This window comes from Enhydra lutris, unplaced genomic scaffold (assembly GCF_002288905.1).
Source record: "Enhydra lutris kenyoni isolate GAN:26980312 unplaced genomic scaffold, ASM228890v2 scaffoldscaffold6, whole genome shotgun sequence".
NCBI classification, from domain to species: domain Eukaryota; kingdom Metazoa; phylum Chordata; class Mammalia; order Carnivora; family Mustelidae; genus Enhydra; species Enhydra lutris.
This window is the reverse complement of record NW_019154090.1, coordinates 324,867-351,820: the sequence shown is the minus strand read 5'-3', so window position 1 is coordinate 351,820 and position 26,954 is coordinate 324,867. Positions and strand designations below refer to the sequence as shown.

At 59.9% G+C, this 26,954-nt stretch overlaps 2 protein-coding genes across 13 annotated transcripts; both read left to right on the top strand.

The window, feature by feature from the left end:
• The first annotated feature begins 5,290 nt into the window (after positions 1-5,290).
• Positions 5,291-6,818, top strand: LOC111141604 (abhydrolase domain containing 16B). The gene has a single exon (XM_022494282.1). The coding sequence runs from the start codon at positions 5,352-5,354 to the stop codon at positions 6,762-6,764; it is 1,413 nt and encodes a 470-aa protein (XP_022349990.1). The 5' UTR covers positions 5,291-5,351; the 3' UTR covers positions 6,765-6,818.
• A 1,784-nt stretch (positions 6,819-8,602) lies between these two features.
• On the top strand, positions 8,603-25,971 carry LOC111141605 (tumor protein D52 like 2). 12 transcript variants are annotated; one of them, XM_022494287.1, is made up of 9 exons: positions 8,603-8,736; positions 11,288-11,433; positions 13,208-13,356; positions 14,031-14,090; positions 18,650-18,751; positions 21,778-21,804; positions 22,710-22,751; positions 23,823-23,871; positions 24,443-25,971. In XM_022494287.1, exons 1-9 carry the CDS (start codon positions 8,718-8,720, stop codon positions 24,536-24,538), a joined length of 690 nt encoding a protein of 229 aa, XP_022349995.1. In that variant the 5' UTR covers positions 8,603-8,717; the 3' UTR covers positions 24,539-25,971. The 12 variants fall into 12 exon arrangements, with proteins under 12 accessions (XP_022349995.1, XP_022349998.1, XP_022349996.1 ...); XM_022494290.1 differs by lacking the exon at positions 14,031-14,090 and having other exon boundaries at positions 8,607-8,736; XM_022494288.1 differs by lacking the exon at positions 21,778-21,804 and having other exon boundaries at positions 8,607-8,736.
• The last annotated feature ends 983 nt before the right edge of the window (positions 25,972-26,954 follow it).

Below are 26,954 nucleotides of genomic sequence, written 5' to 3'. Positions count from 1 at the left end.
CGTCAGCTCCTGACCTGGGACCCAAGCAGAAGCCAGCTTTCAGCCCGCCCTCCCAGGCAAGTGGGAAACCCACACCCCAGGAAGGCAGACCCAGGGGCCTCCCGGCAGCGCCCTCGCCTCCCTGGCTCTCTCACCCTCGACCACCGTGACTCTTGGGGGCCAGCGACCTCCCCACCCTTTCTGTTCGCGCCCTCGGGGGGAGATGGCCCTGGCTGCCCAGGCCCCAGCCCGCACCCCACCGCGGGTCCTCCCGTGGGGGTGACTGTCGGCGACCCGGGACGCAGGGGAGCGCTCTGCGGGGACGCCTCGACGCGCCGCAGCCCCCCTCGGAGCGGACCCTCGCGCCCCGGCGCGGCGTGGGGAGGGTGCCGAGCTCTCGGGTCGGAACTCCGGTCCCTCTCCGTTCTCCGGGGCCGCTGTGCGCGCGGCTGCTTCGGCGACACCTTCCACCTTCCGCGCGGCCTCACCGCCTCCTGGAAAATGTCCACGGGCCACGACCTGGAGGAGCCCGGAAAGGGGACCTCGGCCCCCCAGGGGAGTCTGAGTCGCCACAGAGGCTGGCTCCGGGAAACGCGGGCTCCGACCCCCGCGGCTAGGGGCGAGCCGGCCGGGCGACCGTGTCCGAACCCCCGGGCTAGGAGGTCCTTCCCTCGCCCCACTGCTGGTTTCCGGGGGTCCCCGCCGGCGAGGCAAGGTGCAGCGGACGCCGACAGCCCGAGACCCGCCTCTCAGGCAGAGGATCCCGGGGCTTTTCCGTTCATCCCACCAAGCTCGGCCCGCTTCATCGCCCCTCCCCCAGAGCCAGGGCCGGCTGGAGGAGATCCAGGCCGCAGTTTCTATCCGGCCACTACGGAGGCAGCGGGCACCAGGGTCCCACAGGTGAGGGGTCTCCAAGGGGCAGCGAAAAGCAAAATGCGGGACTGAATCGCCCGACTACGGAATGGCTTCTGGTGCCGGCCTGGTCAGCGGGTCGGGATCAACCAACATTCACGAAGCTCATTTACACGTCCGGATAAATGCTAAATGCTAAATGCACAGAGCTGACCCGCGTTGCTGCAGAGACAAGCTCCCTCAGCGGGCTCACAGGCCAGCACAAGCACAGAAAAGCAATCTGGCCAGCTCTCCCTGCCCTGAGAACGCACACTCCTTTCACTGGGGCAGGCATGCTTCGGAATCACTGTGTAGGGGAAAGCACCTGGAGGCCAGGATCCTTGGACAAAGCTGCTTACAGCAGCCCCCACTGCAGAGGGGAAAGGTCTGGAAACCCACATATCCAACACAGGGGAGGTATACCAGGAGGAATGGGCCACCTACCAGCTAGGGGCCTGCAGTGATACTCGGGAGAAAAGCAAGTTGCCTGGTAATGTATACACCACATCCACTTTTGCAAAAGCACGTGATAAAATAAGCCCCCAGTCCCCTCAGTAGGCTGTGCACATTGTAGGCAAATAGAGGAAAAGGTGTGCAAAGACACGTCCTGGTTAGTATATCTGGATTCCAGGGAGGTGCCAAGGGAGGACCGGTAACTGTCTCATATCCTGTCTCGCCAGCTGCAGTGAGCCTCGTTTACATTTTGAATAACGTAACATTAACGAAATACTCACCTTACCTCAACCCCGGTGCACGGGTTTGGTGCAGTGGTAGAAAGCATACAGCCCTGCTCTGAGGGACTCTCTGGAGTGACACTGGGCCCATAGTGTACCACGACCCTTTCAAGTTCATGTATGTGGCCCCAGGGATCATCCCAGGCGCAGGGCCATGGCCTGCACGGTGCCAGGAGGCACTGTCCACACACTGGAGTGTGCAGAAACGGTACAGACCGGGCAACTCCTGCAGGGCTGAGCTCCAGGGAACTCGGCCCCATCAGACCAGCCTGCTGGGCTCCTGACCCCAACCCAGACTTTACCCTGATGGTGGGGGTACAGTGGGAGAAGAGCCCACGAGACTGGCCCTGCTGGGAGGCAGGAAGGAGAGGGCGTGGGTGTGCACTGCTCCCCACCAACCCCACCACCCTGGAGGGCTCTGGGTAGTTCTCTGGGATTCCAGATGTTCAGCAGCTGTCTTGGCCATTTCCGCCCCTTCTCTGACCCTGCATCCGCCAGGAAGCGTCCCCTCCTGTCCTCAGGCTCTGAGCCACCCCCCACCTTCCCTGCACCCCATTTCCTGAGCAGAGGCGTTTGTGCAGACTCAGCTCCCTATCCCGTCAGGGTGGCTTCGGTTTTCCCAAGGCCCAGGCTCGGCTCCCAGAGCCCCAGGGCTGCTGTGGTCAGCTCATGGCTGCCCCCTGGCTGGACACCCTCTGCTAGGGGCTCTGATCCCAGCCCCCACCCCTCCAGCCTCTGGGACTGGTTTTTTTCTCTTTCCCTCCATTCTTTCTCCCAGGTCGGCTCTGTCTGCTCCCGCAGCATAAATCAGGGCCTCCAGGGAGGCTGAGCAGAACTGGCCAGGAGGGAGCATTACCTCCGTGGGGGAGGGTAGAAGCCCTGTGGGGTGAAGGCCAGAGGTCACAGAGCCCAGCAGGCTCTGTGGGGGTGGGGTGTATGCTCAGATGTCTGCCTGGCAGACACTGGAGGGTGAGGGGGGTTGCCTCCTCAAACTAAGACCTGATCGCTGGGATCACAGCCCCACCTTCCCTGAGCAGATGGAGGGGGGGTAGGAGAGGTCACTGCTGCTGCAGCTGGTCCAGTCTGAGGGGGCTCTTCTGGAGAGAGGAGAGCAGGAGGTCTCCCTTCCTGTCACATGCTTTCCTGGCTCAACAGGGGTGGTGGTTGGGGGCACTTGGGCTCCCATGGGCTGGAGGGCAGGGCTGGGGCAGTCAGAAGCCAGGCCAGACACAGGGCAGGGGCCCCCAGGGGCCAGCAGCTCCAGCCTGCTGATCTTTGCTCCTCAGAAACTGGCCTCTACTCCCCTCCACCACAGCCACCTCCTCCAAGCTTCCGGTTCTCCTAGGGGGAGCCAAGGGCAGGTGGGCCTGACAGAAGGAAAGTCTATTTCCAAACACAAGTCTCAGAGCTCACCAAACCGAGAGCCTGTCCCTAGGACGATGGGCTCCTCCAAGCCTCATTTTCCCCTGGGATATCAAATCAAAACAAAATGTGGTATGTCTAACATACTTGGAGGACAATTTTCCAGGAGACCCTTGTGTTTGCCTGGATTCAGGCTGAGGACACAAGGAAGCCCTCTACTGTTGGCAGTCACTCCTGTGGTCTCATGAAATGAGTCTGGAGCCTCTGGGCCTGCGCAGCCCACTCCGAGCTAGGGTAAACAGCTTCTGAGTTTATGAAAGAGGTTCCTGGGAGAGTGAAGGCCCCCACCCCACTCTCTCCCAAGTTCTCCACTGCCACTCCTAACCACAGGGCCAGCGGGCACATTTCAGGACCACGACCACTAATCCCCATGGGCAACAGCTATGCCCATCCCTTGACCCAGGTGTGGTACCTTGTAGGCTCCCTCCTAGGGCAGTCTCCCCACCGACCCTTCAGAGCCAAGGAAGAGGTGAGGGGGTTGCAGGGCAGAGGGAACAAGAGGGGACCCTTGTCCAGGTACACGAGTGGACCCTGAGACACCCTCTTGGTCCTCAGGACCTGATCACTGGGAAGGGCAGCCCAGCCTGGGGTATGAGCTGGATAGTCGGGACAGTCTGGATCTAGCTGGCTGGGGGGAGGGGGACGCAGAGGGGTGACAAGGGTAGAGTTGCCAGGTGTCGCAAAAAATAACAAACCTAAAAACAGGATATCCAGTTAGAGTTGAATTTCAGATAAACATTTTTTTTAATATAAGTATGACCCATGCAATATCTAGGACACACTTATCCTCAAAAAATATTTGTTTATCTGAAATTCACATATAAGTAGGCATTCTGCATTTTATCTGGAGACCCTGGTGGGAGGGACATTCAGCTCCCAATTCACTCACTCACTCAACTGACTGCTCTTGCTTCCTAACCCCCAAGGACCCTAACAGTCTCCAGCTCTGCTTCCCAAACCTGGTGGGGCTGACTGGGCTGACAGTGGACTCAGATACAGAGAAGGCTTGCAGGAGCCTGGAGCTCCCTTCCGACTTCCCAGAACGCTCTGGGTCTCTGAGGCAGGTCTGGGGATCCAAGGGTCTGGCTAGGTTTGCTAAACTCCCTGTTTCAGTTCCAGGCAACTGTTGAATGAGCCCTCAGAGCCCAGCTCTTCCCTGGCTGTAACCCTGCCCCCTTTGCCCTCAGGTGGGCTGGCCGTCTCCAGGACCCGGGAAAAAGAGGAACCTACCAAAGCCCTCCAGAAAAGAGGAAGGTACAATTTGTGGTGTGGTTTAAGTGACGAGTGGGGAGGAGGGCTTGGCCAAGGGCCAAAAATGAGGAACACTGGCCAGGCAAGACCTACCTGGAGGTCACTGCCTCTGCTGGCACCAGTCGAAAGAGGATCCAGAACAGGTGGGGGGTTTCCAGCCCGAGCTCACCCCCTCTCCTGGGAAGGAAGGTAGTGGTGGCCGGGCAAGGCCATGAGCACACAGTGCCTTCGCTGCTCCAGCAGCAGCCCATGGGCCAGACTCAGTTTCTCCCCTAGGCTGATAAAGCATATTGGATTTTCTGGGCTGCCCCACCTTGCATTGGGAGGTCTGGAGGCACCACCATCTAGCGGGGCCCTGGACAGGGAACTGCCACTCCCAGCCTTCTTCAGGAGACTCCCATGTCTCTGCAAACTGTCCCACCGCCTGATCCAAACAGCTGCTTCTGCCTGCTCCTGGTTCCCTCTCCCACCCACGTGGGTACCTCACCAAGAGGGAAAGAGCTCCACAGCAAGCTTAGGTCAAGTCCACGGGAAGCCCTGCGTTCTTCCCAGTGAGACCCTGGCTTCTGACCAGGAAGAGGCGAAGGCAGTAGATGTTCCAGCCTGTCCGTCCACCTTCAGTTAAGGGGGGGCGGGGAGCGGTGGTTGCTGGTCAAGGTGTGATGGAAGGCAGGTGAAGTAGGGCCCAGGGAGGGGGCAGGCAGAGAAGGGTCTGGGGAGGGTGTGGCTGGGGCGGAGTCCCTAGGCTTGAGTCCTGGGGGCGGGGTAGAACTTGAGGTCCACCGCGCCTGGGAGCCCTTTGTGCGCCCATCACCGGGTGTTGCCTCTTTCCCCAGCAACAATGACTCACAAAGCCAGCCCTCGCCAAGCACAGGCCGCCTCCTCTGGACCCTGGAAGGCCCAGGTCACAAAGGCCATTAGGGCCAAGCCCTGAAGAGGCATGTCCCGAGACAGCTCTGCGCGGCTCTCAACCCTGCAGCCGCCCGCGGGGCCGGGCCTGGGCCTCCAGCCGCGACCCCGGCCTGGCGACTGGGCGTTACGGCTCGCGCGGGCCGCCCCGTAGCCTCGACGCCCATGTGTGTCGTCTGCTTCGTGAAGGCGCTGGTGCACGTGTTCAAGATCTACCTGACCGCCCACTACACCTACAACTTCCGCAGCTGGCCCGTGGACTTCCGCTGGGATGACGTGCGCGCCGCCGGTGTGGGAGGCAGCGGTCACCGCGCGCTGACGTGCGCCGCGGCGGCGGCCGGCGTGTGGCTGCTGCGGGGTGCGGCTCTGGGCGGGGACGCGCCAGGGCGACCGCTGCGCGGGGCGCGCAGTCAGGCGCAGTGCCTCCTGCAGCAGATCCGCGAGCTGCCGGGCCAGCTCGCCAGCTACGCGCTGGCCCACTCGCTGGGCCGCTGGCTCGTGTACCCGGGCTCCATGTTCCTGATGACTCGCGCGCTGCTGCCGCTGCTGCAGCAGGGCCAAGAGCGCCTCGTGGAGCGCTACAGTGGCCGGCGCGCCAAGCTGGTGGCCTGTGACGGCAATGAGATCGACACCATGTTCATGGATCGCCGCCAGCACCCGGGCAGCCAAGGCCGCGGCCTGCGCCTCGTTATCTGCTGCGAAGGCAATGCCGGCTTCTACGAGATGGGCTGCCTGTCCGCGCCCCTGGAAGCTGGCTACTCGGTGCTGGGCTGGAACCACCCGGGCTTCGGAGGCAGCACGGGCGCGCCGTTCCCGCAGCATGACGCCAACGCGGTGGACGTGGTGGTCAAGTACGCGCTGCACCGCCTTCACTTCCCGCCCGCACACGTCGTGGTCTATGGCTGGTCCATCGGGGGCTTCACGGCCACCTGGGCCACCATGACATACCCGGAGCTCGGTGCGCTGGTGCTTGACGCCACCTTCGACGACCTCGTGCCGCTGGCCCTGAAGGTCATGCCCCACAGCTGGAAGGGCCTCGTGGTGCGCACCGTGCGGGAGCACTTCAACCTCAACGTGGCGGAGCAGCTGTGCCGCTACCCGGGGCCCGTGCTGCTGCTGCGGCGCACGCAGGACGACGTGGTCAGCACCTCGGGCCACCTGCGCCCCCTGCCGTCCGGCGACGTGGAGGGCAACCGCGGCAACGAGCTGCTCCTGCGTCTGCTGCAGCACCGCTACCCGGTCGTGATGGCGCGGGAGGGCCTCGCGGTCGTGACGCGCTGGCTCCGCGCCGGCAGCCGGGCGCAGGAGGCCGCCTTCTATGCGCGCTACCGCGTGGACGACGAGTGGTGCCTGGCCCTGCTGCGCTCCTACCACGCGCGCTGCGAGGACGAGCGGGAGGACGAGCAGGCCTGGGGGCCGCACGGGCTCTCTTTCCCCTGGCTGGTGGGCCGGGGCCTGAGCCCGCGGCGGCGCCGGCAGCTCGCGCTGTTCCTGGCTCGCAAACACCTCAGGAATGTGGAGGCGACTCACTGCAGTCCGCTGGAGCCCGAGGACTTCCAGCTGCCCTGGAGGTTGTAGCCCTCGCCCTGCAGCTGCTGGCAAGCGCCTCGGTGCCTTTGCGCCCCTCCAGGGCCTCGAGTTCTTTCCCTCCCTGCACCCGAAACCAGTAAAGCTGGCCCTGCCTGGGGATCCCGACCTGGTGTCTGAGGGACAGAGAGGCAGAACACAGGGAACCAGTGCTCTCCCTCTCTGGGGCGTTTCCCCCTTCCTTCCTTCCTTCCTTCAGTTTCTCCCTCAAACACTTGTGGATTCCAGGCTGCTCCCAAAGAGAAAGTAGACCCAGTTTATGGCAACACTGTGTGATGGGCGCTTTGATCACCTCAAAAGGATGGTGGGAACATGGGCTGTGGGACCCCAGGAGGTGCTCTTAACCTGGCCTGGGGTACAGGATGGCTCTGGGTCTGGACAAGTCACTCCTACCTGTGAAGGAACACTAGCCCTGGAAGCTTATCAAGCAGGTCTTAGCAGCCAGACCCGACCAGGAGTGCGATCCTGGGCTCTTTGTAGGGTCCCCTCTGCACCTCCACCTGCCTGGCTTCTGCAGGCAAGGACAACACTCGGAGTGACAGGGACTCACAGGGGCGTGTCCGTGTGGGCAGCAGACGCGCTGGCACGGACTGTCACTTGCTGGGCATCCCCTTGAGCCAGACCCGGCCGGGCATTGCTCCTGACTCAAGGGTGTACTCCAGAATGAGGGACAGGCCCTCGGCCACCGCCACCTGTCATGCAGTCGCCCCTCTACCACCTGCCGCGAGCTGCATGAAGCGGGGACTGGGGCTAGCCAGGGTGGGCTGAGCGGGAAGCTGGAAAACCTCAGGGAAGCCGAGTGGGGCAGACACGTAATCGCCAGCACAGGAGTGCACCGAGCCCAGGGCCGGCCAGAGCCAGGCAGGTGCGCGCCCGGAGGACACGGGTGCGGAGGTGAGCTCTGGACTGCCCCAGGGGAGGAGCTCTCCGGGTTGAGGAAGGGCTTCCCTGCCGAGGGAGGCTTGGCTGGAGAGGGGGACTGCGGTCCAGCAGGGTCGGATCCTGAAGGGTTTGAGCACCATCCGAGCAGCTGCTTGCAGTGGCCCCGAGGACCCAGCGAGGGGGGCCCGGGGGCTTGTTCCAGCGAAGCCGGGCTGCCTGGCGCCCACACACCGGTGCGTGGAGAAGCCCGGACAACTCTTGCTCCCGCGCTGGCTGGACGCCCCTCACCGGCTGAGGGTCGCGGACACACGACCCCCACCTCGGTGTCCTCGTGTGCAAAGTGGGGGCTCCGCCTGGCTCCCCGCGCCGCGTGAGCTGGGACGGAGGAGCACCGCGGGGCGCGGCGCGCGCGCACCGAGCGGCCTCGGGCTGGGACGAATCGCGGACGCGCCTTTCCCCGCGTCGGCCCCACACGACTGAACGAAGAGTCCCCTGAAGAGGGAGGACTTCAGGGGAAAGAGAAGCAGCCGCGCGGAAAAGCTAATCCCGAAGTCGGGGTCCGGCCTCAGAGGGATCGCAGGCGGTCTGGGCGGCGCGTCAGCCGTGGCACTTCTCGGCCGCGGCAGACACCCCGGCATCTCCGAGGGGGCCAACCCCACGCCTCCGCAGCGCCACGTTGGACGGCCCTCCCACTTCCCACCTTCCCCGGGCTCCCCCGGACCTTTCTACCTGGGAGTCTCGCTGGTGGAGCCGACGTGGGAGGGATTCCCTTGGAACCCGGCCGCCCTTTCCGGCCTCGTCCGCAGTCTCGGCCAATCAGACCGGAGCGGCTAATAGGGGCTGGGGCCGAACAGCGCTCTCATTGGATGCCGTTGGTGGGGGCGGGATGAAGGCGGAGCGCGCGTCGGAGCGGAAGTGGGACGTCGCGTCGCTGATTACGCAATACCGCGGTGGCTGAGGCGGTTCCGCTGAGTGCTGTGTACGCGGCGAGCGAGTCCCGGCGCGGCCCGCTAGGCTCCGCAGCGCTGCAGGCCCCGGCCCGGACCCCCGTGCGGCCCGAACATGGACTCCGCAGGCCAAGGTACTCGCGGGCTCGGCGCCTCCGCTCCTCCGCCTGGGCCCGCCGCGTGGCTCCTCCAGCTGCCGGGCGCCGGGCCTCGCAGCCTCCGAGGGCCGTGGCGTGCGTCGTCCGCCCCCGCCTCGGCCGCTCGGAGGACCGGCTCCCCGGAAGCTTCTCCTCGTCCCCAGCGTTTCGGGTTTCGTGCCCCCGCTCGGCGCCCGCCTAATCGGCCGGCCTCCGTCCCCACGCGGGGCCCTCGGACAGGCCACCTGCACGAGGACGTGGGCCGACGCGCTGCGGCCTCTCCCGGGGAGGGAGGCGCGCTGGAGCCACCTTCGCGCGCGGTGCGGCGCCCCTTGGGTGGCAGCGCTGCCCGGAGCGCAGGCGGCGTGGGGGTTGTCTCAAGGGGGAAAGGGCGCGCAGCGCGCGCTCCAGGCCTGTTTCCAGAGCAGACGCCCCAGAGCGGTCGGAGCCGGCGCCGGCGGTGTGGCGTGGGCCGGGTCGCGGTCGTGAGAGGGGGTTCCCGTCCGCCCTCCGTCCCGGGGCTGTTGGGAAGGGAGGCCGGGCTCCTGCGTCCAAGGGCCGCGCAGGCCCGGGTAGGAATGCGTGGGCTCCGGTGCGTTCCGGAGGCCCTTCTGCTCGCGGAGTGGTCGAGCGCGCAGAGCCCGAGCCCGGGACGCTGGGGGCTTTCCCGCGGCTCTACTCGCACGTCTGCGTTCGGCGCGCCGGCGTGACACCGGTGGGAGTACGGGCTGAGCGCGGACTGTGCGCCGGGCCTCGCCGGGCCTCTTCTCGTTCCCAGAATAACCCCTCGCGAGGGTCCCTTGTATGATCCGCGCGGGGACTCGCCGGGAGGGGTCTGCCCCCAGGTTGCGCCTCCACCCCACTCTGGAGGCCCTGCGTGTGCTGAGGCCCTGTCTCGCGAGTGACTGTGCCTGGCCTCGGCGCGGTTGGCAAGCGCCCAGTCTCTGTCGGGGATCATTTCGGTCACGTGTGTGTTTTAAGAGAAGAGAAGGTTATGGAGAAGGTAAGGCATTTAGCAAATTCGAGGAGGTTCGGTGTGGCGGGGAGAGATGATGAAGCCGAGTCGTGCATGTTGCGCTCCGCGGCTTGAAACGCAGACGTGCTTCTGCAGCGAACCGGACCCAGCGCCGGGAAGTGCTGAGCTCCCGCGGCGCGGGGCGTGTGCGGGCACAAGCTGAAGGGAGCGCTCTTCTTAGCCGGTCCTCGGACTTCCGCGGTGGGGAAACCCTGCAGCAGAAGACGCTTTACCTTCTGTCCGCTTTTGTTGCTTCACGTTTATTTTCCTTACTGATTAAAAAGCTCATTTATTTAAGTCACCTCTGCTTGTGGGGCTTGAACTCATGACCCCAAGATCAAAAGCCGCTCGCTCCTCGGACTGAGCTCTCCAGGTGCCCCAGGCCTTTACTTTTAACCGTGCTGGACACCGCGCAGAGCCTGCTTTCCTGGCGTGTGCGGCCTGTGTGTGCTGCGGGGCAGCGGTGGGTTTGCAGCTGGGACGAGCTAAAGCGGACGCGTGTTTCCTTGTGCGGGATCTTGTCCACTTTTAGTGCAGACAGGAAGATGCTTTCAATTCGGAAAGAAAATGGTGACTCTGGGAATTGGAGCCTGATCTGGGTGTCGAGGAGGGGCGGAAGCAGTGTTTTCTCTGCGCCTGGCTGCGTGTTGCTGTGGAATGAGGGTCGGGCACAGACGGTGGGTATTTTGTTTTGCTGACTCCCTGCCAGGCCTGGATGAGCAGCATGTGCTCCTTGTGTGTAATTTTAGCGTGTGCTTTGCAGATCGGCTGGTTGGAGGTGGTGCCTGTTGTGTTTACAGCTGTATTAAGTTTCTCTGCTCTAAAAATTGGAAGATCCTTTAGGTCAGACTGCTTTGTTTGTAGCAAAGGTTCCTGTCTCCGGAGCGCGCACTGTCAGCGGGGGAGGCAGAGTTAGGGTCTGGCTGCCTTGTGCCAGTCTTTCTCATGCCCTGCAGCAGCACCTTGGGTGGCCTGAGATGCCCTCAGCCTGATGGCGAAGCCATCCCTGCAGAACCTGTCAGAGAAGGGGTGTTGGTTCTCTCCACAGTCCCCCCTCCAATGCCTCATAACCCGTCCTCTCGCCCTTGCTTTCTTCCTTGGTGGAGACCTCTTCCCGATCTACTTCTCTGTAACTATTTCTTTTTCTTTTTCTTTTTCTTCTTCTTCTTCTTCTTCTTCTTCTTCTTCTTCTTCTTCTTCTTCTTCTTCACTATTTCTTTTTCTTCTTCTTCTTCTTCTTCTTCTTCACTATTTCTTCTTCTTCTTCTTCTTCTCCTCCTCCTCCTCCTCCTCCCCCCCCCTTCTTCTTTTTAAGATTTATTTGACAGATGGCAAGAGAGGGAACCACCAGCAGGAGGAGTGGGAGAGGGAGAAGCAGGTTTACCGCTGAGCAAGGAGCCCAGTGCAGGACTCAATCCCAGAACCCTGGGATCATGACCTGAGCCTGAGGGAGATGCTTAACGACTGAGCCACCCAGGCGCCCCTTTCTGTAACTTCTCATTGACACTTTCTGACCTTATTTGTCTCTGGCAGATATCAACCTGAATTCTCCTAACAAAGGTCTGCTGTCCGACTCCATGACAGATGTCCCTGTCGACACAACGGTGGCTGCCCAGACTCCTGCTGTCGAGGGTCTGACTGAGGCTGAGGAGGAGGAGCTTAGGGCTGAGCTTGCAAAGGTGCTGTGTCGGCCGTCTGTCTTGGGGGGGACGATGAGTTCAGGCCCCCTCATTAGCCTGAGGGGGCCATAGGGCTAGCTGTGCTCTGCGGAAATTGCCCTGGGAGGTCGTTCCCAGAGTCCCACAGAAGCCGCTCTCTGTGGTGGCTTTGTGTGTGCTTGGCATCCTGTAAGGAGTCTGTGAGGAGAGTGTCTACACTGGACAGCTGCTCTGATCCCACCAGCGAGGGGCGTTTCTTTGTTGGAATTAACACTTGATAGTTTCCAGACTCCACACATTTATCCGTCCTAGATCTCCATTTTCCTTTTAAAAATACTACTTCTGTAAAAAAGTGCTTCATGTGATCTTTTTAAAGTGAATCTTTTAAGAGGAAATGGTAATTAAAAGCCAAAATCTTCAAGTGTATGTTTTTCTCATAGCAGCTGCCAGGGACATTTCTTTTTACCGTGTGATGCAGACTCTAACGGTGACTCACGTGGGATTCACAGTCTGGCGTCATGAATTTGCTAATACCCGAGGGTAGCCTCGGGTCAGGCAGAAGCTGATGTGCTGCGTGTCACAGCCCTGCTCAGTCTCCGGAGAGGAACCTGTGTTGATGCATCCTGAGTCTAAACAGACCTTGCCGTGCAGATAAGCCTCAGCCCACGACCAGGTCTCAGATCGGGGAGAACCTGCAGCTGTTTCTGAGCCGAGGGAAGGTTAGGGACTCGCCGCAGGTAGCGCAGCCAGGCTTGTGTTTTGCACTGGGTCATTTCAGAGCTGAGCTGCAGAGTGGAGAAGCTCAGTGTCACTTGAAATTCTCAGTGTGCACTTCCCCCAAGACAGCTGGATTGCACACCCTCAAGCTCTGCCGGTGGTCACACTGTGTGTGGAATGTTCTGGTCACTGGTCGCTACTGCTGGAGTAACTGGTAGCAGTCTGGCCTTAGATGACTCTGCTTGTAAGTTATTTCCTGTTTCAGCTATTCTTCTGATGGAAAACCTAGTGGTGTAAGGCTCTGAGCTACTTATTGTTATCTTACTCCAAGCCATCACCTTTTTAAAGAGAAGGACTTTTTTTTTTCTTACGGCAGCTATCAGCACAGCAGTTGGAAACAGACCTCTGGAGCGGTTACGCTCTAGAGGACGCTGCTTTTTCGGGTCACATTCTTTTTTATTTGAGGACCCAAGAAGGTTCAGGTCTTTATTGTCAGGATTCTTTCTGTTACCCAATTCACACTACCTTAGGCACAAAAGAGAATTTACTTTTGGCTTGGGTGACTGCCTTTCCCAAGGCCTGGAGCAAACCTCAGGAACATACATGTAGTCATAAGTCTGTTGCTCTGTCACCTGGGTCTCTGGCCATCTGTCTGTCTGTCAGCTCCACTTCCTTCCCCGTGTGGCTGGGGCCTGGCTGCCAGCAGTTCCAGCTTCTGGGCCCAGACTCGGAGCCTGGAGGGAGAGGGGCCTGTCTCTTCTGACAGCTGTGCCCAGTCCAGGGGAGAGCTGTGACAGGCCTTGCTTGGGGATCCATGGGTGGGCACAGTGCTTGATAGCCCCACCAGAACCACTTGATTTGGGGGGATGGGACAGTCTTCCTGAAGAAGCTGGGGTGCTAGTACCAGATAAAAACAGAACAGTTGCGTGACATAGACTCTGTTCCTAAGACGGTTTATGTTTCTGTAAGCGGAAAGTCTGTCCATGATTCTGAGAACCCTCTCGTTGCAGTGTGTGGGGGCGGGGGCGTCCGTCACGTCCCGCGGTAGCGGTAGCTAACCAACTATGTGCTTTCATAGGTGGAAGAGGAAATTGTCACTCTGCGCCAGGTCCTGGCAGCCAAGGAGAGGCACTGTGCAGAGCTGAAAAGGAAGCTGGGCCTCTCTGCCTTGGAGGGCCTGAAGCAGAACCTGTCCAGGAGCTGGCATGACGTGCAAGTCTCTAACGCGTAGGTACCTGCCTGCGGCAGAGGTGCCCCTGGTGGTCGGAGGCCATTCGCCAGATTGGTGCCCTTGCCACGTCAATGGGAGGTTAAGTCCTAGGGGACTCAGTATGCCTGTGTGCCAGCAGCCAGCCAGAGGCGCTGAGTTCTTGATCTCGCAGCTGGTATGCGTGGGAAGAGCTTAGAGTCCACATGTTTTTAGAAGAAGGCGGGGGATACACTAGCTAGTGTCCAAGCAGAAATTGAGAAGAATATATTTCAGGGTCCGAATGTGAGAGAAAGCTCATCAGCTCCTTAATGAGACTGATTTTCCTATGATGCCCCATCTGCTGAAGCAAACTCGAGTCCTCACGAGCGGGACGTGGTCACAACCCCAAGACCTCTGACCAGATGTGACTCAGCTCTCTGAACTTGGGAAGTGTAGCTCCATGGCTCTTCTGAAATGTATCATCCAGGGTCAGATCGGCACGATAGGAAAAGGACTGGTCGGTTCTGCCGTGGCCTCACCCCGGCCTCAAGCAGGTGCTGAGAGGAGGGGCAGACCCCGTTCTCAGGCAGTCTGGAGACCCGCCATTCGTGCTGTCCAGCCCTCTTCCGTGTTCCATGAGATTTCACCTGTTTTCGAAACCTTAGTTGAAATAATTGTTCTAAATAATTTACCACAGACTTTCTGTTTTTAGCTATGTGAAAACTTCTGAGAAACTTGGAGAGTGGAATGAGAAAGTGACCCAGTCAGACCTGTGAGTGCCTCTGCCGTCAGCACTTCTCTCCTCCTTCTCTTCCTCTTGACACTCCTTTTAGGGACAGGGAGGCTGTGCGCACTTTGCACAGACCTGGTTTTAGTGTTCGGGGGTATTTTATTTTTAATATGATTTTTCTTAAACACAAAGTAAAACTCTCATGAAATGGGTGCAGTTGCTGAAGGAAATTCGCTCGGCCACAGACTGCACTGAAAACCTCCATCTGGCTGGCACGGGCGCGTCCCTTAGAGGAGAGGCCTGGTGGGGCTTCTGTGGCACCTCCGGCTGGTAGGCGCCCCTCAGCCTTGCGAGCGGGCAGAGTGGCTGCGCCCCGTCTGGGCTGACGCCGATGGTGACTCGGGGCTTGTTTTGGTCTTCTCCGCTCTGCGGACGGGGCTCCCGCTGAGGGGGTTCTTGAGTGAGGGCTGCCACACGGGCCGTGCTGGTGGGATCTTGGGGTCGCTTTGGTCTGAGGGGCACCGAGCTCTCAGCCACGTGGAATATGAGCAGAGTAGGAAACAACACAGATGGGTTTTCGTGTCTGCCAAAGCTGTGTTTATCTGAGATCTTTACACAAGGAAACAGCACTTCTGTTACCTGTGCTCCAATCGGATTCTAGTTCCTTTGAACCGAGTGGGGTCACGTTACAAGATCATGGCTTTCTGGGATTCTTTTCCATCTCTTGTCGAGGAGGAGGTGCTGCGGTGTCTCCCAGAGAGCTTGGCCGACAGGCCTTCGATCTGCCTGGAAGGGAACAGTTGCTACAGAGCTGGTCTTCCCGGCGCCTGGGCTCCCAGGTCAGCTGGCTCTGTGCTCGGGGTCTCGGCAGCTTGGTGTCCCCGGGGGGGCTGGGTGCCAGGGCGCTCTGGCGGGTCCCGCCGTTTGTGCGGTTTGGGGTGAGAGCAGTCCTGGCCACACCCTGTGCGCTGTGTCTTCGGGGCTGTGTCGGACGATGCCTGCTCCACGTTGCCGGTGCTCTCCAGGCTGAGACAGCAGCTGTCACCTGTGCAGTTTGGGTGTCAGGCAGGCTCATGGTGTGGACTTAACCCAAAAAGAGCCTTAGGGGACTTTGGTGCCGTTTGTCACACCAGGTGGTGTGAGGTCGCTACGGTGCTGTTTCAGATAGTTACGCCGCTGACTCCTCTGACAAGCCTGTGGCTCTGGCATGGAAGTGGCCGGTGGGATGGCCCTTCCCAGGCGCCTCGCGGGTGGCGGCCGTTCCCCTGAGGCCTCACCCCCAGCTGCGCTGGTGGAGGAGTTGGCACAGTGAAGCTCCGGGGGCTGGAGCATTTCTGCAGGGACAGCCCAGGGGGATGGTGACCCAGCTCAGGGTGGGGTGACTAAAAACATTGGCTGCTCTGCGCTCTCTGGGGCGAAGGTGCCTGGCTGGTCATCGCTGTGGGAGGCCACTGGTGGGGTATGACTGCCCCCGAGGGATCCCTGTCAACCAGACATGTGTGTGCCTGCCAGGCTGGCTGTCGTGAGGCCGTGCTGGGCAGAGGCAGTGTTGGTGCTCTCGTCCTGTCTTCTCTTGGCTGTGACACGGGCGCCTCCCCGGGCTCTGTCTGCTGGGAGACAGAGCTGCAGTCGTGTGCGTGTGGCACCAGGTGAACTCCGTGGCCACTGGTTGGCATGTTGAGTCCTTTGGTTGTGTGTGACAGAAAGCACAGACGTAGATGGTATCAGCTTGTCCGGCTCCTCCTTCCTGGTGTGAGGGGGTGCCCAGCGGCGCAGGTCTGAATCTTTGTAGTTCACAGCCCCCCAGCAGGAGGGCCCGGTGTGGAGGACCCGGTGTGGGTCTCACTGGACTCTCACTGTGGTCGGGGCGCTGTAAGCCTCTCTGCGGTCAGCCCCCCCCCACCCGAGTTGGAAGTGGGAGCAGCCCCCAGGGGAAGATCCCGGAGCGAGCACCTCCGGCAGGTGCCCCACCCTGACTGATGGCGGGAGCTTGGTGTTTGCCGGGTTCTACACTTCTGGTTTCCGGAAAGGTAGGAGTGATTCTCCAAGGGGTGCTGGCCAGGGTGGCTCAGTCTAGCACTGTTGAGCATGTCTGGGCCCGAGTTACCTGCGTCCAGACTCGGCCTTGGCCCCCGGCCCTGTCTCCGCCTGAGCGTGGCTTCCACTTCTGCATCTGCCCCAGTTTGGGGGTTCCCGTCTCTGAAGGAGTCACTTGTGACCCCTCCTTCCACCCTGTTGAGTCTCCAGCAGGGCCGCTGCCCATCACAGTGGCCCATCGCGAGGGTCCCTGCTGTCTGTCGTCTGGTGGCTGGCTCCGACCTGAGTCCCCTCAGGACCTGCTCGTCACCGACAGCCCGCAGCCCAGGCTTGTGGTCCCTCCAGCTGCAGCTTCCCTGTGGGCACAGACACCCTGTGCAGACTTTGCCTTCAAGCCTCTGCTTCAGACTCTTTCACTGCAACAGGCAGGGCCACGGGGTCTTACGTATTCGTTGGTTCACGAGAGATGGCTGGAAGACGTTTTCTGGATTTGCGTTTCTGAAACTAAATAGCGCCATTAGTTACCTCGTGCTTAGTGCCTTACAAATAACAGCCGCGCCTCCCAGCCTCTTTCTTGCAGGTAACCTGTTTTAACTCATTTTGACAGGAAAGCAGTTCGCCAGCTGGGCGTGAGGGTGAGGGGGCCCAAAGGCTTACTGCAAGGTAGGGACCCCAGAGAAGGTTCCAGAGCCCTTTATTGCCACAGTTCCGCTGACCCTGAGACAAAGTATGGTGCAGGTGGCGGCTCCTGGCTTAGGCTCCATCAGGTGGGAAGGCGCCTTGGAGGGTTACAGCTGAGTGTGTGGAAACTCTCCCGGAAGGAGCGTGTGCACTTGGGTTTCTCGTCGTGCAAACCAGCTGTGGTCGGCCCCTCTGCCGGGGGGGCTTGTCCGGATCCCAGCCACGGAGCTGTATGGGCTCCTGCATTCCTACTTGGGGTTTGTTTCCATTCCTGCTCAGTTCTGTGAACGTTTCTGTCGCGGGCGGGCGGGCGGGGTGGGGATTCTGGTAGTCAGATTTCGCTGAAGGTTGGATTCAGAATTAGAGGCTTGGTTAATGCCTTCAGGAAATCCAGAGCAAATCTTACAGTAAAGATTTTATTTTAAAAATTTTTAAAGATTTTATTTATTTGGAAGAGAGTGAGCGAGCAGTGGGGAGGGGTAGACAGAGAGAGACAGAAGCAGGTTCCCCGCTGAGCAGGAAGCCCGACGCAGGGCTCAGTCCCAGGTCCTGGGGTTATGACCTGAGCTGAAGGCAGATGCTTAACCACTGAGCCACCCAGGCGCCCTTACAGTAAAGATTTTAGATTATTTTTTCTCCATTATTAGTATGTTTTGGGATTCGTGAACCTTCTTGGAAACTAAGATAAACTCACTGTTCTAGTGACTTCAACATGTTTTCAAACTCACTGGCTAGAAAGCGCATGTTCTGAGTCCTGAGCCCTGCTGAGCACCAGAGAAGCCTGAGCCCCACAGTGCTGTGAAGAGTGCCTGCCCAGTTGAGGGAGGCCCTCCCAGGAGTGTGCAAGGCTGGACCCCCCCCCCAACAAGATGGGGTGGCGTGGGGAGGTCATGGCAGAACCCCACCTAGTGTGCTCAGGAGGGAGGAGAGGGAGGGGGGCAGCAGGCACTCCCAGTGGGGCGTCCTGCAGATGGCACTGGGGAGCGGATGGGGGGAGGACTTCCGAGGACCTGAGGTGGGTGCTGTCTGACCTTCCCCCGTGACCTGGGGACACCAACAAGCCCTCAGAAAGTGATTTCAGAGAATAGGCTGGCGTCCTGAGATCCCGGCCATCACAAGCCGTTTCTTTAGGGCTGCTTGGTTGGCCAGAAAGGAGCCTTCAGCCTCGGGCGGCTGTGTCTGCTGTTCATGGCGGCAGCTGGACAAGGGCTGGCAGGCCCACGTGTTAGCTCTCCAGGTGTCCTTGCCTTCTCCGTGGCCATCGCACAGACGTTGAGGTCATGGACCCGTGTGTCTTCTGGGACGAACCTGCGTGCAGGTGGATGGGGCAGGAGGGCACGGAAAGGGTGGTCTGTTCTGTGATCCAAGGCTCCCCTAGGCACTGAGAACGGTGGCCTGAGGTGAAGGTCCTGCGGCGCCGAAAGGGTGTTGTGAGACAGCACGGGACGGGGGGCTCCATGTCCACACTGTCAAGTGCATCCTGACCCCTCATGGGCGTGCTGGCGTCTTGACATAAGAAGCTTCCCAGATTAACAGAACAAGGGGGTTTTTCTGTTTTCTGTCCCAGACCCAGGGCCCCTGTAGGGCTGTCTTCACGGCAGGAGGCAGACACTCAGCGTGGTGAGAGATCAAGGGAAGTGGGCACCTGAGTTTTAGGTGAGGCTGAGTGAGGTCAGAAAACAGTTGTTTCAGATCTGGGAGGTTGAGACCTGGCTGTGCCGCTTCTGTCCCTGTGGTCGGTCCCCTCCCTGGTGGGCCAGGCATGTGCTCGCTAACGGCTCCTCTCTCCTTCTTTTGGGCACACTCTGGGCACTTGGTGTCCTTGGCTTACGCTTGATGACTGCTCCTCCTTCTGGGTTGGTTCAACTGGTATTTCTTCTCAGCTACAAGAAGACTCAAGAAACTCTCTCCCAGGCGGGACAGAAGACGTCGGCTGCCCTGTCCACCGTGGGCTCCGCCATTAGCAGAAAGCTCGGGGACATGAGGTGAGATGCTCTAGTCGCGTGGGTAAGTCAGGTGAGGGTTTAGGGGTTTTAGAGCTGCTGGGGGCTCTTCAGGGGCCTAGGGCTCAGATGCATATCCCTCAGGGCCCCTTGGCACCCACAGATGTGAGCCCACCAGCTTGGACCAGTCAGTGCGTGGTCCCTTTTCTGTGGGCTGCCTCTTTGCCATTCCTGTGTTTCTTAGGGGAGGAGGTGGTTGTTTCTTCTGGGCAACTTCTAACGCTTGGGATCCGTGGAGTTCCTCAGAGGGAGGGTGGCCCCCGTTCGGTGTTAGTGTCAGGGTGGGGCGTCACTCTGGGCAGGCCGGCCAGTGGGGTGGGGCTGGGGGAAGCGCGTTGTTGCCTTGGAATGTTTGCCTGGCCCAGATCACAGAGTGTGTGCGGCCGTGTGCCAGGGGCCCCGGCTGAGTGGTCTCCCCCAGAGCTGAGGAGACCTGCAGGGCCATCAGAGGGATCTCTGAGCACACATGGCAGCACCCACGCGCAGCCTTTCCTGCTCTGGGCTCCGGGGCTGCACCCGCCATGTCTCTGGCTACGCTGCCCTGAGCCGAGGGGATTGGACCCTGGGGCCCAAGGCCACAGTGTGAATCCTGGCTCGGCCACCACCTCGTTTGCCCTTGGCAAGGCGTCCTTCCCAGGATGGTTAGAGCGAAGCGCGCACTGGCCAGCAGCCGTGCAGAGGGCTTCGTTACCGCGGCAGGCACCTGGCCGCTGCCGCCCAGCCCTGCCCTGGCCCCTGACCCACACGCAGCCCCGGTCCCCTCACTCCGGGATTTCGGGGAACACCTCCCCGCGGCCCCCAGCCTGTGCTGAGTCCTCTGTCTTCTCACAGTGGAGAAGCACAGTGTGGTGGTGCCTGTGGGCTTGGTGTGTTGAGCGCAGCAGCCGGCCCCGTCCCGCTCGGAAGCCGCTCCCCTCCGACCCTCGGGTGGGCTGCCTCCCTGCCTGCTCAGGTTAGGCATTTCCTCCCCTCACAGGCCCGCCAGTTGCCTCGTGGGGCCTCGAGGTGGGGGCTGCGTGCTGGCCACACAGCCAGGGGTGAAGGCACAGCCCCTCCCCCGTCGGCTTCTGCCCAGGGCTGTGCCCACCTTCTGTTTGCTTGATGGAATTAGTCCCCCTCCGATTTTTATTTTGAAAAATTTTAAACATTCGGAGACTCCGAACAGTCAGTACGGGGTCTGTGTGTCTCCTCGGTGCTCTGGTCCAGCTCCTGAGTGGCTGTGGTATGGCCGGGGGTCCTCTTGGGTCAGCCTGTAGACACAGGCCTGTCCACAGTGGCTGTGATGACTCGGGCCCTACCCGCCATGGCTCCGAGCCGACGGCAGGGAGGGTCCGCGGTGGCTGCCCCGTAAACCGGCTGAGACCACGTGGTGTGCGCCTGTAGCGCATGTCATGTGAGTTAGATGGGCCTTCGCTGCTGCACTCTGGGGTACCTGCTGTGGTCAGCCTGGGACAGACCGATCGCACGCCACTGGGGGCCAGGCCTTGCTCCCAGGGAGGGCCGCGGATTCACGCGGGCCGTCCCCACGCCACGGGGCAAGCCATGTGTCGGATGGTACCTGTTCTTCGCTCGGAATGCCAGGCTGGTAACAGCACTTGAGGGAGGCAGTGAGCATCTTCGCGGCCTGCGTTACGTGCTCACTAAGCGTGTCCCCTGTCACTTTGGGCGTTGCTCTTGTTGCGTGTCCCCACTCACGGTCGAGTGCACGCGGAGCGTTGGCGCTGCTGGGAGCAGCTGTGGTGGGGCTGCTGCGGGCTCCGGCTCGGCGTCTGTTCCTTCGTTCACGCTCTTGCCCCAGGACTTGGCATTCGCTGCTGACCCGTGGTGTGTGGCCCGTGGCCTCCCTGTGTGTCGTGTTAGCACTGTGCTTCACACGCACGGGCCGGCTGGTGGGAGGGACCCGGTCCCATTCCACATGCCCAGAGGGACTGTCCCGTTTGCTGCTGTACCTCTCCTTGGGGCTCTTTGGTTTTATTCTGCTGTGTTTTCGGGGACGCGGTGAAGTCTGGCACCTCGATGTGTCCGCTGCTTCCTTGCTGTATTGTCTCAGGTGCTTTCTGAGGCTGCGGCCCGTTAGCCTCCCCGGTTTGGAGCTGAGGCTCAGAGTTTACAGCTTCTTGAGAATGGAAATGAGGTGTAGGGAAGTGCATATGTGTTAGACGTTTGCCCCACATCGGTGTCCTCCATGGGCCTATCCGGGAGCAGCCCTGGCCCGAGGCTTTTTGTGTGCCCTGGGGCACGAGGTGGCCGGCTGGGAGAGAGCTGGATTTGGGTTCAATCAGGGGTGGGTCTCTCTGTCCGGGTGACCTGTGAAGGCCCGTGCCTCCCCGAACCCTCAGACTCCTGCTCCTTCCACCTGGAGATGGCAGGCCTGCTGCCCACCCACGTGGCTGTGTTGCTTCGGAGATGATGTCCACGTTGGGGTAAGAGGTGCTGGGCCCGGCTGCATTGAGGAGGATGTGGCTGTGTCGCCTTTGCCCGTGTGTGTTTCTGGGTTGGAACCTGTCTGCGGTCCCGATGGAGCCAGAGTGCAAGGTGCTCGGCCCTGGGGGCGTCCCAAGGCCTGTTGCGGCACATGCGCGCTCTGGTCTAGCTGCGGCCCGCGGAGAGCGTGGGCTGGTCTGTCGCTGCGGAGACTGTCGGCAGGCCCTGGCTGACCTGGGTTCTGGGGAGTGGCACACGCAGACCTTGAGGGCGGTCCCTCAGCTCACCTCTGCCCTGCTCTGCTCTTTGTGGGTTCTTCCCTCTAACTCCAGACAGAGTCACAGACACACGGTGCCTCGTCTGTGACCCGGGTGGGGTCGTGGAGGTGTGGTCCTGTGCCTGTCACTGACTTGGGGCTTGGGGAGAGGAGACAGGGTGCACGTCCTGCTCTCCCTGGTGGTGTGAGGACTGGGGGTGGTCATGGGGGTCCCTGTGTGGCCTCCCAGAACTTGATGGAGGGGCTGGGGTGGACCCTGGCCTCCCTTTCCTAACACTGCATTTCTTCTCCTGCTGCCGCCTTTCAGGGCTCGTCCGTTCTCACACTCCTTTAGGTAAGACTGCTGCTGGACGTTACCTCTGCAAGGTTCTTCTCTTGACGCAGGGCAGGGTGGTGTCTGGCTGGCCCGTGGGAGGCTGCGCTGGAAGAGGCAGCGGGGGGCCCGCCTGGTGTTCTGCCTGCCTGGTGCTCCTCAGGCTGTGACCGTGTGACTCCTTGCCAGCCCGCAGCCCAGCCTCACCGAGCTTGTCCCGCGGCCCCCACCTGTGCGGACTCCTGAGGGGAGACCTACTCGTGCGGGAGGGTCATGCTGATCCTCTCGCTCTTGTGGTCAGTGCTGCTTTGTCCAAAATGCCGGCTCCTGTTTTCTCCTCCCCATGAGAAGCAGTCTTGTCCCTGAGAGTTGAGATGGTCCCATTGATCCTGTGAGAGCGGTGAGCAGCACTGGGACCCCTCTGAGTGGCCCTTGCTCCGTGCTGATTCGGTCGTGCTTTTCTAGCCTGATGCCAGCACTGCTGCCCATCACACCGTCATCCCGCTCGCAGGCCTGGAGCCCAAATCCAGAACAATGTTTGATTGTAAATACTTTTACTTACTCGGCCGGCTTGTTTCTCTTTTACCAAAAATCCCTTCACTTGCTGTGAGGTCGAGTAAGGACGTCTGACAGTCGTTTGTGCCGAAAGGGTTTTAAAGGCCCAGGCCTAGGTCTTCTTCGTTTCCTATTTTAAAGTTGTCCCTTAGCATTGTCCCATTTCTGGGGCAGCTTTGGAGGCCAGGGAGAGAAGCCTGGGTTGAGTTTTCCTCCTGGTGTGGGGAGCCCTTCTGTGCGCTGTGGCCAGAGCTCACCGACCCTGCAAAGGCGGGTGTCTGTGTGGACAAGCTGATGGGCGTGGTGGTGGCCAGTCTCGTTCCTGTGTTAACTCCTGCTTCCTTCTCTGCTTCTCCCATGCTTCCGAGTAGCAGCTCTTCAATCCGCCACTCGATAAGTATGCCGGCCATGAGGTAACGTGCACTCGTGCCCCTGAGCTCTCAGAGCCCTAGTGGGGGCTGGGTGGGAGTGGGTGAGGCCTGCCGGTCAGCCTCACACGTCCCAGATGCCTGAGCCAAGGACTGTCTCCCCTGGCAGCCTCCTGTGGGCCCGGGTTGCAAAGATCCCTTCTAGGCTAAAGAGCTAGTAGGGTGAGGCGCAGAGGAGAGCCTTGTACCAACGGGCTCCCATCTGGAAGCTTCCAGGGCTGCCCATGGGGCTGGGCCGCAGGAGTGGGGGGCAGAGAGAACCCTACACATACATGACAGCCAGGAGGCTTGAGGTCCCTCTAGGCCTATTATGGAAACTTTTATCTGCATCTGGAGGGGAGTCCTGGTCTCCTCAGAACACCCAGAGCCGTGGCCTGTTCCTGAAACCTCCCACGGGTGTGTTCTCCATGGTGGGGCAGCCGCAGAGCCACCATCCTTGTTACAGGACACTCTGCTGTGGCTGGGGGTCCTTGCCAGGCTGCCCCTAGGGGCGCGAGGTACCGGGAGGAGCTGAGCCAGAGAGGCTGGAGTTGGTTGTGGAAAGGGTGCTGGGTCGGGCTGGGGCTGGCTCGCTTTCTCTTCCTCTGCCGCTTCCTCGCTCCCTTGTTCCAGAATTGTCCTCGGTTTTCCTTTGCTGGACTTCTGTGAGAGATCTGTGTCAGGAACACCTGGGACTCTTTATGACGTCTGGGTGGCCCATCAGTGTGTATTTAGGGTACAGCAGAAACGCGTCCCACATCCCACCTACTGCCCAGGCGAGGGGTCTGCGGTCTGCCCGTGTGAAGTTGCGTTTCACCCGCTGGCAGTGTGCGGTCTTCTCTTCTCGCAGTGGGCGACTGTGGCTGGCCTTCTCCGACCTGGAGGCCTCCAGAATGACCTTGTCGGGGCCATGTTCGGGGCACATGCCCCCCTCCCTTTTGGCGTGTCCCATTTTTAATGTCTCGGGATACAGTTGGGGGTCTTTCTGGAGGCTGGCCCTGACCCTGAGCCCTATAGATTGAGGGGGCGGCACAGTCCCTTGCTCCCTACACTGACCTCTTCTCTCTTTCTTTAAAGGAATTCTGCCACCTTCAAGTCGTTTGAAGACCGAGTTGGGAACATAAAGGTAACTCTCTCTGGACCATTCACTTGGCTTGTTGGGGTGGGGCGCGACGCGTCCTTTACGTAAATGTACTTGGGCACCGTAGATTCACATGCGGTGACAGGAACTAACGCAGAGGGTCCTTGTACCTTTTCCACAGTTTCCCCAGTGACCGCGTTTCACAGTAGCGCCACCGGGATAGGACAGTGATACAGTCACGGTGGAGAACGGTGTCATCCCCACAACGGTCCTTCCTGGGGCTCACCTTCTTCTGGCCCTGCCCCCACCACCGCTCATCTGTTCTCCGTTTTGATGACTTGTCATTGCCAGGATGTCCTAGGATTGGAACCGTGTAGCGTGGAGCCTTTGAAGATTTGCTCTTTCTACACAGCCTAAACCCCTAGAGATACTGCCAGCCTGTTGCCCGTGTCGGGGATTTGTTCCTCTTTATCGCCCGTTGGTGTTGATGTGGTGTAGACTTCGTAGAGAGCTGAACAGCTGGGGTTCCCAGCAAGGCCTAGGGCGTGCCAGCATTGTGTGCTCTGTCTCAGGTTTTATTATTTTTTTTTCTCGATTTTTTTCTCCCCATCTGTAGTCTAAGGTTGTAGGTGGCAGAGAGAATGGCACTGAGAACCTGCCCTCCCCGACCGGGAGTGGCGCCAAGCCCCTGCCCGATCACACGCCTTTCTAAGCCCATCCCAGCTTTGCCCTGCCATGGAGAAGTGCAAGCCCGCCCTCATCGTCACAGCCGCGACGCTGTAGCGGAGCAGCCCGTCAGACCTTGGGTGGATGCACCGAGCTGGCTTTGAGGAGGGTCCTGTCATTCCCATGTATACGTGGCTGCTGTGTTCGCATGAGTTCTACAGAACGCGGTCTTGTACGCAGATGCTTTCCACTGAAGTTGGTAGATGCAGACCACTGTGCCGTCCTTCCTGGGGTGCAGGGAGTAGACAGGACAGTGGGCCCTTTGGCGGTCTTGTTAGTTCGCGAGAACATGGAAGGAACGGGAGAGTGATAAGCATAAAATAAGTGGTATTTCCTCAGCCTCCCCTTTCGTGAGTTATAGAAGGAATCTGCGGAAGAAAGATTCATCCAGAAAGTCCTCTGATCTTCAGTTTTTATTTCAAATGCTAAATGAGAAAACTGTCCAATTTTTGAAACCCTCCAGCAAGAACCTGGTTATCAACAGCGCCTAATTCTTACACTAATGATCTAGCTTTAACAAAAGCAAATTCTTTATTTTTTAAATGCAGCGAATTTTTCGAAAATTTAAGCCAAGCAAAGCAGCTTTAGTCTCCATTAGAAAACACTATTTCTTTGGACTCAAGCTGACATACAAGCCTTACATCGCAATATGCTTTATTTGTTTATAATGTTTTTTATATGAAAATAAGGGTTCTTCAGTGGGTTTCGAGCGTTATGTAGACTTCTGCGTCTAGCCCAAAGGGCAGCATGCTTGGACCCTTGGTGCGTTTTGTTCAGTGGATGCACTGCATTCCAGTGTATGAAGCTTGCTTCTCTCTCCTCAAGGACCGGGGTAGCTCCTGCCAGCCAGGGGGCTCTGGGCCTCTGGGGGTGGAGGTGGGGGTAGGCAGGAGAAGCAGAAGCCAACACCCTCCACAGACGGCTCGGCTCCAACATGCCCGTTCGCTGCGCCCTGGGGACAAGTGAGAAGCAGATGGGCCCTGCGTCGGGTCGGCTGGGACTCTGCTTTCGCCTTTTCTCAGGAGCTACAAAGATCTCATTCCCATGCTGAAGCTGCCACACCCCAGCAGCCTTGTGGTCAGGGCCCCACGCATGGGGTGTGTCTGGAGGGGCAGCTCCGTGCCTTATTGGCTTCCAGCAGGCCGAGAGCGCACCTGTGCACGCGCAGAGTCCACTCTAGTAGACCGTGGTGTCCTCTGGTAAGCCGAGTGTCCGCTGGTCACTTCAGACGCCCTGGGTGGACTGCGGTCTGTGCTGGCGCCATGGGAAGAACAGCATTTGGTGTTTTCTCTTCAGGGTTAGAATCACGGATGGGGTGTGGTGAGAAAGCAGGACGCAAGTGTAGTAACTGATTCATCTTTTCCTTAAAGTGGATAATGGGGACTTTGTCAATAAAGCATTCCTTTGGGGAAGAACCCATGTGAGCTTGTGTGGTACGTCTCTCTTCATTCGTGAAGGTCAGAGGAGCGGCAGATCAACCCACTGGGATCCTGTTGCCTTGGGCCCACGCTCTCGGGAGAGCGTGAGGCTGCCGGGAAGCAGGTGAAGCTCTTCAGTCCTGAGTGAAGACAGAGCGCGCTGTGAGAGTGCTGTGGTGACGGGTCTGTGGGGTGTCCAAGGAAGGGGCATAGGGAGGGTGGGAAGGAGCCGGCCAGCTTACAAGCGGGCTCAGGGCTAAGCAGCTGGAGGCCGGCAAGCCAGGCACCAGAGAGGCCTGGTTGGCCGACCACACTGGCCCCGTTGAAGGGTTGGGCCTGTTCGGGAGCCACTTGGAAGTGCTGTGAGCATCGAATTTCGTTGCCCTTACACCCGAGCAGTGAGAGACAGGAAAGCCGCATGTATCCCTCAGGTGCACAGTCTCATTCAGGCGGAAGAAGGCCGCTGAGTGGGCTGCGGGCGTCGTAAGAGAGTCCCGTCCTTACAGGCCCCCCTCCCAGAGGTGGGACCCTGTGAACGAAGGTAAAGGGCAGCCTTGAGCAAAAGAACCAACTGTCAAGGGCAGCACTCCTGAATTACGGTGGCGCAGACGGAGTGGGGACAGCAGGCTCTGGTCAGCAGGGTCGGCAAGTGGGTCAGCTGCTATGGGAGGCCTCAGTGAGTGCAGGGGTGCCGGCTGAGCAGCCCGAGCGCGGTTTGACGACTCCTTTGTTAGCACGGGGTCTGTGAGATGAACAAGTGGGTCTAGCATGTGCTCAGAAACAGGCTCTGGTTCCCCACCCGTGGCCTGCCTGCCCTCTGTGATGACCCTTTCTCTCTCTTTTTTTTTTTTTTTAAAGATTTTATTTAGTTATTTGACAGAGATCACAAGTAGGCAGAGAGGCAGGCAGAGAGAGAGAGAGGAAGGGAAGCAGGCACCCTGCTGAGCAGAGAGCCCGATGCGGGGCTCGATCCCACGACCCTGG